Genomic DNA, 11,121 nt, shown 5'->3' with positions numbered 1-11,121 from the left:
ATCACCTCAAGAGGTACTGCTGATACCACTTGAATCAAAATAGTCACAACAAGCAGGTAAATGGGTGTCTACATTATCTCAATAATATACCTATTGTTTGATATTTGCACTTCCATCTACCTCGATACTTCATACGATTCCTCTCAAGTCAAGGAATCATTGCAAAAATAAACAATGTTTTTTTAAAGGCAGAAAAATACCCCCAAAACAAGTTTTTCTATGGACACCACAGTTACAACATGCAAAAAAGAAACTGAAAACACAGTTTACTCTTCTTGCAATGCTACTCTTGGTCTTCAGTAAGTGCACCTTAACATTCCTGGTAGCACAAATACATGACCTTCGCTATGTTGATTATCATTTCCACCAGAAAAGAAACAGTTACGATAGCACAACTGTCTAGTATCCTCACATAAATAAATTGTTGTACTTACACAATCAAATGGGAATAACAGTTGCCTATATCATCAAAACAGCAGTGGAGAATCACTCCCAAGACCACAGAGACTTTTTTTACATGATGACGAGACCTCCTATCATCACTTCTGAGACCAGTCTTAAGGTCCAGTTACACTCTGCCTTGCTTTGCCCACTCTGCACTTCAAAATCTGCTATTGCCCGAATGTACTCAAGCATGTTCTTTCATCAACCCTGCACCCTATTGCTACTTATGGAGGTACCAAAGCAAATGCATATGAGATCTTCAAAGATTCATATGTGCTCATGAAATTCGATGGTGCAAGAAAATGACGATCCTTCCATATCTAATTGATCAATCAGAATAGTCTTCTTCACTATACTGCCCCATATCTTCTACACGAGAATGCCTCGGATGTTCATCAAGATCATCATCAACAGAAGATCTTTGTCGCTTTAAATTCCCCTACAGAGGAGAAATCCTTTAGTTAAAGGTAATGGTAATGCATAAAGATCAATTTATGCTCCAACATGGGAAGAGTTGGGGATAATAAAAAGGTGAACAATCCCAAGAGCGAGAATAGGTGAACTGATAGCAAGAAACCCAGTAGCTTTATATATGGCTTGGTGAGAAGATGAACCACCTACAAATATACTCCCTCGGTCAAAAATATAAGGTGTATTGATTTTTGTAAAAATCAAACATATCTACATTTGACCAAGTTTATTGAGAAAAATTATCTATCATTAAATTCATCATATAATATATTTTCAAATTCTATTTATTAGGCACCGTGCTATCCATGTGGAGTTGGTTGCGAGATCTTATGGGTTTCAGCTCTAGCCTACCCCAACTTATTTGGGACTAAAGGCTTTGTTGTTTTTGTTGCTGTATTTATGTGGTAACGTAGATGTTGATAATTTTTTCTGTAATCTTGGTCAAACGTAGAAATGTTTGACTTTTGGAAAAAAATAATACACCTTATATTTTGGATCAGAGGGAGTATTAAATAGAGACAAAAAACTGAAGAATGGAAATGCTACCTAGGATCCTGAGTACCTAATACTTACTAAAACATTTTTCAATTTTCTTCACAGGTGGGCTCCCGCGACCGAACCAACGTCGGGTGAGCGCCCCAGCGGCGGCGCCTTGATCTCTCTCCTCCGGCCAGCTCTGCAACTGCCGAGGCCAGATCCGGAATCCCTCCTCGCCCTCTCTCTTCTCCATGTGAAGCTCGGCTCGGCGCTATGTCTCCTCGCCGGCCTGTGACCGCGTCCGCGTCCGCGTCGGCGGCCGGAACTCTGTTTGTGCTAGGCGCCAGTTATGTGGCTCCGTTGTCGGTTGTGCTCCGGCATCCTCCTGCTAGGAGGTATAGGCCGGAGAATGGAGGCGTGATGTCCTCTTGCCGGGCCGCCCGAAGCCGGGGACGGCCTCCACGGCGGCGCTCCTGCTGGCACCTCCACCGGCCTGGTGATTCAGCCCCCTCCACAGAGGCCCGAGATGCTCCTGCTACCAGAAGCGTCCTCCGACCCGCTGACGGCGCCCTTGGCACAGTCCCCCCTCGGTGGACCGCGCCCAGCCCCCTTCAGCGATCTGCACCCTCGATGCAGCTTCTCAGAAGGACAGTGTCAAGACCGCGCAGATACTCGCGTCCCAGCAGCCACCGCCACCTAGCAGTGTGTAGTCTCCACTGGCAATGATCTCCCCGGCACCTGCTTCTTCCCAGACGATGTTGCCGCCTACAACGCCGGCCTCCTGTGCGGCAGCACCGACCGCCCTCGTAGTCGCTGATTCCGGCGAAGCTGGAGGAAACGATGGTGGGTGCGATGACGAGAAGACGCCAGAGAAGTTGGAGTCTCCTCTGCTCGGTCCATCTTCAGCGTCGGCATGCAACGACCTCTCTGCTGTCGCTGTCGCTCTTGAAGCTGAGGCGGGCTGGGAGCATGTGGGTCGGGGGCGCTGTTCCGGCCGGGGTGCTCCCCCCAAGCCGTCGACGAAAGTTCTCGAGCGTAGCCTCGCCTTCAAGCGGTGGGCTCGAGGAAGATGCTTCCGTTGCCTCGAGCGTGGCCACCAAGTTAGTGCATGTCGTGAGCCATTCAGATGCATTCGCTATCGTCGTCCTGGTCATCAGGAGAGGTTATGTCGTGCTTGCTCTCCGGTTGCTTGTGATCGCTCTCCGATCGCTCGCGCTGGCTCTCCGGTCACTCGTGCTCCTTGCCAGCAGAGCCGCTCCTCGTCTGCCCAACCTTGTCCTTCGCTGACCAGGAGTTGGGCTGAGGCCGTGGGCCACTCATCGCTACGTGTGTCGGTGCCACCAAGGTCCCAATCTGGGTGTTGCAAGCATTCCAATGTCAGTGCCTTTTCGGTATCTACTTTGGAGTCCTAGTTTGCCCTGCTGCGCACGGAGATCCTTCAGGAGGTTGAGCTGCTTCGCACTGAGCTTCGCGGCGCTCTTGCCAAGCTTCAGGTTGTGTCGGCTATGCCTTTGCTACCTGAGCTCCAGGTTGGTCCCATTGATGAGGTTGAATGCTTCTTTGGAGATTTTTCTCCTCGTGCTCTACATGCGACGCCGTCTATCTATGGAAGTGCGGTCGTGATCGAGGTCATGGCTCTAGTTCTGCAGATTATGCCTGAGCCGCACGAGTTTTGTAGGGAATCATCTATGATGCTACCGATGGAGCTGGGCCCATTGGAGTCCTTGGCGGTGTCCATGACGCCCTCACCACCACCGTCAGAGTGCGGCCAGCGCCCGCCGTTGTGGACAGTGGAGGCTTGGTTGATTATGTCGGTCTCTCATTTATGGCCATTGGGCATGTGGCGCCTGAGTGGCGAGGTTGTTGAGACAGGTGTGTTGGCACCTAACTCTGAGGCTCTGTCATCTGATGTTGAGGCGATCGGCATGTTGATGCCCGATCCTTTGGAGCCTAGCCAGCCACTCGCCTCTGTGGACCATGGAGGTTCCGATGCTGCGGTCACCCACTCACACGTGACTGCTAGGCAGGTTTCCGTACGTGACAAGGTCGATGATATTCTCTTTTAGATAGAGCTTCACAGCTTGCTCAAACGTTTGGAGGCGGCTAGCCCTGGATCTGGCAAGGCGATTGTGGAGGAAGCTCTCAGGAGCAAAGGAAGGAAGAGTGGCGCCACAGGAAAGGCGTCCGCAGCTGCTTGATGGATGGTCATCAGTTTCTTGGGTTGTCCTTATGGCCTGGTTTGTCTTCGTGGGTTTGGTGGTGCACGTGGCCGGTCGAGCTACTCTCGTCAGGGTGTCTTTGCGATGTACCAGTGTGGGGGTTGGTGGTCGTTACGTGTTGGGTATGGTTGTCGGCTGATCATGTGCTTATGGGGTTGCATGCTCTGTGAGTAGTCCACATGTGGCTGGTTTGTATCGGTTTTCGCCCGGTTTTCCGTTAATTAACTGGGCAATTCTCTTCTTAATTAATCGATGATGCAAATCTTTTGCCTCCGTTTCGAAAACAAATGCTACCTAGCTGCAGTATAGTAGTTCACTGCAAATTAAACTTTCATGCCAGCAGTTATAAAGGAAAAATGAGTCATACATGCATGCTGGATGATTCTCCGTGCTCCATCTGATCACCATGTGCTGTCCTGCTCACAATAATTCTAGAAGGCACTGGAAAATGCTCGATTTCATCCCCAGATCTCCCCTCTTTAGCTTTCTTCTTCTGCAATACTAACTTGGTAGGAAGAGGCTGCCCAATGGACAATAAAGTGTCACCCAAATGTGCAATGAATAACTGCCACATATTAGAATAAAATCAGAATAAATAAAGTATGCACAGAGCAAGTTACCAAATATTTTGCATCATCATCATCAAATGAGACAAGGTAAGTCGTTGGATCTTGTTTGTCATCCCCCCTTACCTGAATCACGAAACAAGAAAAGGTATGTAGGCAGTTTTACACCAGTAGAACGAAAAGTTAGACACAATCGCAGACACGTTAGCAAATGCCACATACTTCCCAGTGATATTCCCGAATCCAGGAGTACTGGAAGTCTTCATTTTCATCATCCAAGTCCTTGACAAGCTAGACAAAACCATAGTCGTGATAAGATTATGATAATAATACCAAAAATATACTCCCTCCGTCCCAAAATATAAGAACGTTTTTTACACTATACTAGTGTCAAAAACGTTCTTATATTTTGGGACAGAGGGAGTATATAACTATGACCTGTGACATTTTAAATAAAGATGTACTAGAGTTGAGAAAAGGATGGATACCTCGTGGGGTGCTGGAGCCATATATGCCAGAAATTTCTCTTGTTTTGCAGGGTCTGAACCACTGACTTGAAAACTTTTCATCAGAGCCTATCATGATAACACGGAAAACCTCAGATATACTTGGTAAACGTGTAGGTGCAATGCACGTTAATATTTAGTAGGATATTAATTGCATATTGATGTTAGGTAAGATATCACTTGCACGTTGATAATTGGCAGGATATCAATTGCGTGGCTGATTTTATAAGATGACGTTGAGTTTAAATGTATCTACAACCAGTGGCAGTGGTGAGTAATTAGAGTGTTAAACGTGTTTGGTGCTCAACATTGGAGCGGTTTGAACTGCTAGATCTCATGATTTGATGGCTGAGATGGCCTGGATCTGCCCCTTCGGGTCTTTTTGTATTGGTATAGATGCGAGGGTATATCTACGCAGAGCATCAGTGACGTATTAACATAACATCTGGAAATATGTGCATTTGACATTAACATGCAATCAATATAAAATATCTGTTTCTACAATACATCCTTATGGGCATGTTAACATAAGTAACTAAATCAGAAAGCTCAAGGCAGAAGAAAAAAAATGTGACTCACCTGGGATTCACATTCATCACGTACAGGTCTCTCTAGCTTGTTGTACTGCTCTGAATCAGCTGTAGGATCTCCATCAAAATTCACCATAACAAATGGATCATTATACCTATAGAGGTCAACAGAAAAGCAAATTTGAGATCACTTAAATTCATCCACCAGCTTATAGGACCCCAAGGCAACACAAAAATCAAGGTGGTACCTTGAATAGCAAAACAGAAGAAATTATGGCATATACTATAAGGGAAGATCACTTTTTCAACAACAATAAATTTTGGACACACTGACCTGAAATTTTATAGCTGGTGGGAAGTAAACAATTTTTTTGTAACATAGATAAGAAACTGAAGTGGCAACAAAACATACTTCAATGAACTGACCGTGCTCAACAAACATCAGATGTCAAAAATGAAGAACTAAGTCTTCTAAAATATAATGACAGACACACAGAATAAAGTGTCATCTGAAAAGTCATACCTATCAAAATCGGGTACCAAAGGGAGAACAAACTCTGGTTCCATCCCTCGTTTAGTCTGGTGGACAGGGCGCGATTTAGCGGCTTTGAAGGACTCTGCAATGGCTTTTATTCGCTTCTGTCTGATATATACGCGCATAGAAAAATAATGTCATTGGCTGCACCAGGCTTGCAGAACAGGCAAACCTTCAGAAACAAAAGAATAAACCAAGTAAAAGGAAACGCATACCTATCATTAAGATTTTCGAGGACATTATCTCGACCCTCCCTTGATTCTCGCCTTTCTTTTGCTTGCTTTTCAGTGATCGACTGGAATGGCCAAATTACTATTTTTAGTATATATGAAGTAATCAAGCACAATATATGTAACTATATTTATGGAAGAATCAGCTGGCATTACCATTTTGGCTGCATCAGTACTAAGTGGAGAAATGTACTGTGTTTTGACCAGCCAAGACATGCCTTTGTCGGTTGGCCTCTCCTTTTTCCTTATACCTTCTGGTTTAACAGGGGTGAGAACTTCATCATCACGCAGCAGCTCTTCATCTTCTGGAGCCAGGGGCAGCTGAGCAGCGGGAGGGCTAAATGCATGTTTGGCACTCAAGTTAGGGATGCTACAAAGAATCATCAGAAAGGTAGAAATATATGGCTGGCTTAATTATTACTTGTATACAGTCATATCAAGTAGGTCAAGAGGTATCCCAAGATCCTCAGGGACAATCATTTTAGGCAGATAATTTTTCTCCAATGATGAGATCCTGTACTTGGTATATCTGTGAAAAGGCAATAGACAGAAAAACATAAGGATGGCTGCCCCAAAAAAAAACGCAACATGCAGAATGAACTTTTTTTTCGAGAAAACGCAGGGGACCCATGCATTTCATTCCATTGAAAAGAGAGAGTTTGTAATTACAATCCTCCTAGGAGGCGGTTTCAGACATAAAGTAGATGCTAGTGCACATCCCATGTGGTGGGCAGCACGACTCTAAGGCCAGCAGCGCCAGCAGTGGCCCAGAGCCTGGCTTCGGCTTTGATCCTACTCACTAAGGTGTGAACTGACGGTTGCTCGCGGTCGAAGATGCGGTCGAACATGCAGAATGAATTACAACTGAGAGAAACACCAAGAACTAATAGTGTAATAAGAAAGCAGAGTATTGCAAATATCATGGAAATGGCACAGGACCTGTCTTCTAAAAACAACAGTGGAGAGACCATTCACTCACACACGATGATATGACTAACAACAATGATTATGTTTGTATTTAATTTTATGTTTCAGTAACCAGATATAATGAACTTGGATAATTTTCTGTGAAACAATTCTGAATTCATCTATTAATCATGCATAAGTACAACAAATAATTGGATCAGGCTAACAAAGCAACATGGTAAAAAATGCATTTTTGCCATGGAGGTTACATGGTGGTGTTTGGCTAGTTGATCCTGGACATGGGCAGGGCAACGACGCCATAGAGGCAGGCCAAAGGGGAGGGCAAGGAGCTTGGTATATTTTATTTTTTCATTCCCATGAAGCATGCAGCCGCACATGTACAAATAGATCTTCTTCCTACAAATTCAACTGACATTTTTCTTCTTTCGAAAAGGAGGATTGCCCGCGGCCTCTACGAGCGATGCATACAGCCATCTTTATTGCATTATTCAACAAGGTCTTACAAATAAATGCGTAGATCAACTCAAAGCCACCTTCCTGGCGAAAACTGTGTCCCTACCTACAAGATTGATGATTTGCCCTGACTGCGCGCCACGCACACCAAGAAATCCGGTGACCTCACCAAGCCACCCACCGGCTAGCCGGGAGCACCACCGGTCTAGTAGACCCTCAGCATGCACTGCATGCACACGCTGTAGAATCTGTTGTCACCGCCTTCTTCCGCAGTCTCATCTTCAAGAGCAATCAAGCACTGATCTTGTCAGACCCTTCTGCCGTCGACGCCAAACAGCGCCTGCCTCCTGCACGCGTCCATCAAACGGTATCCAGCGCCGAGACCCCGCTGCACCTTGCCACCAAGACTCGCCATCGTCAATACTGTAGATGGCACGCCGCTCCACCTTGGTCACCGCACGAGAAGCATACGGAGACCTGCGCCCAGCCACCAAGCCAAACACTTATCCCTCCAGCCGGTATACAACCCCAAAGATGATGCCCCCATGGGGGTGACGACACAGGAACCTCGCCATCATCCGATCCGAAAAGCCCGAATCTGGGGTTCCCCCGGGGCACACAGGGAACATGAATTGCTCCACAACGCCTCCAACGAGGTAACGACGCCCACGGGCGCCGCCGCCGACGGTTCTGGCCGAGGCCGAACCAAGCTTTCGCTGACAAATTCGCGCCCATCCCTGGCTGGACCACCACATCGACCTCCTCCGTCATCCAGCACGCCCATGGGTGAACGTCTACCGCCGGGAAACCGTACGACCGGAGCCGCACCACCGCCCAGGACAGCCGCCCCTCATGGGTGAGCCATCGACGGCAGAGGGGCCCGCACCGCTGCGCCGCCAACGCCGGACGACGCACACATCCAGGACACCCGCGCGGATCTCCACCGCAACTGCATCCCGGAGTCGCGGTGGAGGAAGGCCCCACCGCTGCCATCATCCGCCGCCTGGGCTTTGCCCCGCGGAGCTCCGGCGGCGGCGGCGGCTCGAAGCCCTAGATCGGATCAGGGGGGGAGGGGATCGGGAGAGGGGGGGTCAAGGAAAGGGGTGGCGGCCGGTTGCTCTCCTTGCATGAGAATGAGATCATACTAGGATATCATATCTTGACTAAGGATGTCAATCAAGGATATCTCTAGAACAAATTTAAACCTGAGCAGCTGTTTGCTCTCCTTGCATGAGATAGTGCCTCCCGGTACTGTTCACATGAAGAATACCCCATCTATTGCTGCACATCATATGTTGGGTCTCTTAGACTTGTGCTTGAAATATGATCAAATGGCTGAAAATTTGGGACTGTTTCTAAAAGTAAATGCATGTTATGGGACTGACAGCAGGTATAAATACAAGCTTAGACCTGCCATATGCTCAAACAGGTTGTCTCGATAAAGAGAATGATCATTATACAATAATGAGCTAGAAATTCATTTAACACCTAAATAATAGCAGGTGAATGGAAAAATCACAAATTTGGAACTAGCAATGTAATGTATATAGTAAAACTAGATAAGCAACACTGAAATGGTTTTCACTGCATCAAACATAAGTAACAACAGAACAGAGCAATCTGATCAAAATGCGAGGAGAAAACTACCGGTCCTTGTCCTTATTCAGAGGCAGCCATTTCAATTGAGCACTTGGGTCTGGCAGTTCATTCCTAAACCTGCATTAACAAGAGAAGAAGCAAAAAACAGGGTCATACAGTAGTTTAGTTCCGAAAGACACAGAGACAAAAAAAATTCATGCAGACACACTTTTCAAAAGGAAACTGCCAATTAATGGAGTTATGCTTTGAGAACCATTTTGCCTACCCGTGTGCCTGCCTACTGCACAAAAGGGTTCATCTTTCTAGTTTCATAACAAGAAATAGGTAGTGCAGGAAATCATAGCTCGTGAATCCTTTGATGCTACTCTAGAATCACACAGATGTGATCATTTCTCTAAGCACATACAAAAACAGCATATATGTCAAAAACATAAGAATCATTAGTAAGATATAGTTTACGTATTAACAAAGAACATATTCCCAAAAGCTAGAAAAAGGAAAGGTCGATCTTTGATCCTAACGCCACTGACTTCACCAATGACGTTGCAGTTGCACCAAAATTCAAACAGGCCGTTTGTCGCTTGTCCTGAATCAGCAGTACAGCATTTGGCAACTGCTCAGATTGCCAGCCAAAATACCCAAGTGCATGATAATCATAATAATTTACTCAAGCACACATTTTACACTGAAAGGGCTCCAATTTCCTCCAACTAGCACTTGCATAGATCAAAAGTCCAAATTTTCCTATACTCACCTGTGCTTGCAGAGGAACGTTGTCGGCTTCTTGAGCCGATTCTCAAACCTCTCAGTGTTTGGTGCGGAGGCTGGGCGAGACACAGTTGTCGCCACCCGAGTCCCGCCTGATGGCTGGAGGTGCCGGCTCTGAGGCTGTGGCTGCTGCTGCTGTTGCGCGGCACGCACCTGCTGTGTCTTCTGCAGAATGGTGGCCTGCGACTGGCGCATCATCTGCTGCTGCTTCCGGTCTTCCACCTTCTGCTTCTCATACTCGCGCTTCTTCCTTGCTCGCCGCTGCTCCTCCATCTCCACTCTTGGCAGTGCCGCCTTGGCCTGCTGCTCCTTTGGTGGCGGCGGAGCCACCCGTGGGGGTGGCTGGGCAGGAGGTGGTGGCGGTGCCGAAGGGGGAGGAGACATTGGTGGTGGTGGAGGGGGCGCTTGATTGTTGTTCCCGCCATACGGCGGCGGTGGGGGCTGGTAATACATCTGGGGCGGCGGCGGCGGCGGCTGTTGCTGCTGCTGCGGGGGCACGTGGCCGAAGTTGTACTGAGGCTGGTGTGGCGGGGGCGGTCCGGGCGGGGGCGGCGGCGGCGCGTGAAACGGTGGCGGTGGCATCTGGCCGTACCCTGCCTGCGGCGGCGGCGGCTGCCCGTACGGGTTGACAGGCCGGGCCTGCGGCGGGAAGGCCCCCTGAGGCGGCGGGTACGGCCGGTACGCCATCGCGCGCCCCCCAGCAACACACCAACCCCACTGTCGCAGCTACCTCTCCCGCCGCCGCCGCCGCCGCTATGCTTCTAGAGCCGCGGGGGCAGCTCCGGGGCCCCACTAGATCTACCCGAAGATCACAGCGCTGTGTGTCGAATTCGGAGCGGAGGAGACAGGCGAGAGCGTGGTGAAGAATTGGAGTCTTGCGCAGAAGCGCGAGAGGGATCCAAAAGTGGTACTACCAGAGAACGGTTTTGATTCCAAGATCGCGGAGTTTGAAATGAATTCCCTCGTGTTTTGCTTGAATTTGGGGACGATTTTGGTTTAAATTCGCTACAATCTGGCTGAAGTTTTTCCTTATCTGGCTCACGTTTCTCCTCACACAGGAAGGAACAACGCGAACGATACGATCGATGGGACTCCTGGGTGCTCAACCCCCCTATAAGAATATTTTCAAGAAATATCAGGAATTTTTTTAAAAAAAACTGGAATTTAGGGATGACAAACCTAGGTGCCCAATCTACCCCGTGCGAAGTTTCATGAAAAAATATCAGAAAATGTATACATGAGAAGAAAATACAGTCACGCCTAAAATCCATCCAAATAGTTTTCTCTATATATAAGGAAAATATTCACCCGTAAAAAAATACGTTTCCTCGTAAAAAAATCATGAAATTTCACCGAAGTAGATTAGGCACCCAGGTTTGATATCCCAAAATTTAAG

General features: G+C 47.6%; 1 protein-coding gene across 1 annotated transcript; it reads right to left on the bottom strand.

Annotated features, from left to right (window-relative positions):
• Window positions 1-336: 336 nt before the first annotated feature.
• On the bottom strand, window positions 337-10,798 carry LOC123147263 (protein PAF1 homolog). The gene is made up of 12 exons (XM_044566504.1): window positions 9,712-10,798; window positions 9,006-9,074; window positions 6,400-6,507; window positions 6,135-6,315; window positions 5,964-6,043; window positions 5,737-5,856; window positions 5,263-5,368; window positions 4,666-4,752; window positions 4,400-4,468; window positions 4,232-4,303; window positions 3,979-4,131; window positions 337-883 (listed from the first exon to the last, which is right to left on the bottom strand). The coding sequence occupies exons 1-12, from the start codon at window positions 10,410-10,412 to the stop codon at window positions 773-775; spliced, it is 1,857 nt and encodes a 618-aa protein (XP_044422439.1). The 5' UTR covers window positions 10,413-10,798; the 3' UTR covers window positions 337-772.
• Window positions 10,799-11,121: the final 323 nt, after the last annotated feature.

The sequence above is a fragment of the Triticum aestivum genome, chromosome 7A (assembly GCF_018294505.1).
Source record: "Triticum aestivum cultivar Chinese Spring chromosome 7A, IWGSC CS RefSeq v2.1, whole genome shotgun sequence".
NCBI classification, from domain to species: Eukaryota; Viridiplantae; Streptophyta; class Magnoliopsida; order Poales; family Poaceae; genus Triticum; species Triticum aestivum.
The sequence above is the reverse complement of the archived record's forward strand: the minus strand, read 5'-3'. Positions and strand labels throughout refer to the sequence as shown.

Bases quoted from the DNA above. Each gene is read 5' to 3' on its own strand.
- LOC123147263 (XM_044566504.1), bottom strand. From the start codon at position 10,412: ATGGCGTACCGGCCGTACCCGCCGCCTCAGGGGGCCTTCCCGCCGCAG. The intron at 5,857-5,963 runs GTATGCGTTTCC...CGTATATATCAG, and splicing joins CTCGAAAATCTTAATGATAG to ACAGAAGCGAATAAAAGCCA. The intron at 884-3,978 runs GTATGACTCATT...TCTCCTCTGTAG, and splicing joins GAGAATCATCCAGCATGCAT to GGGAATTTAAAGCGACAAAG.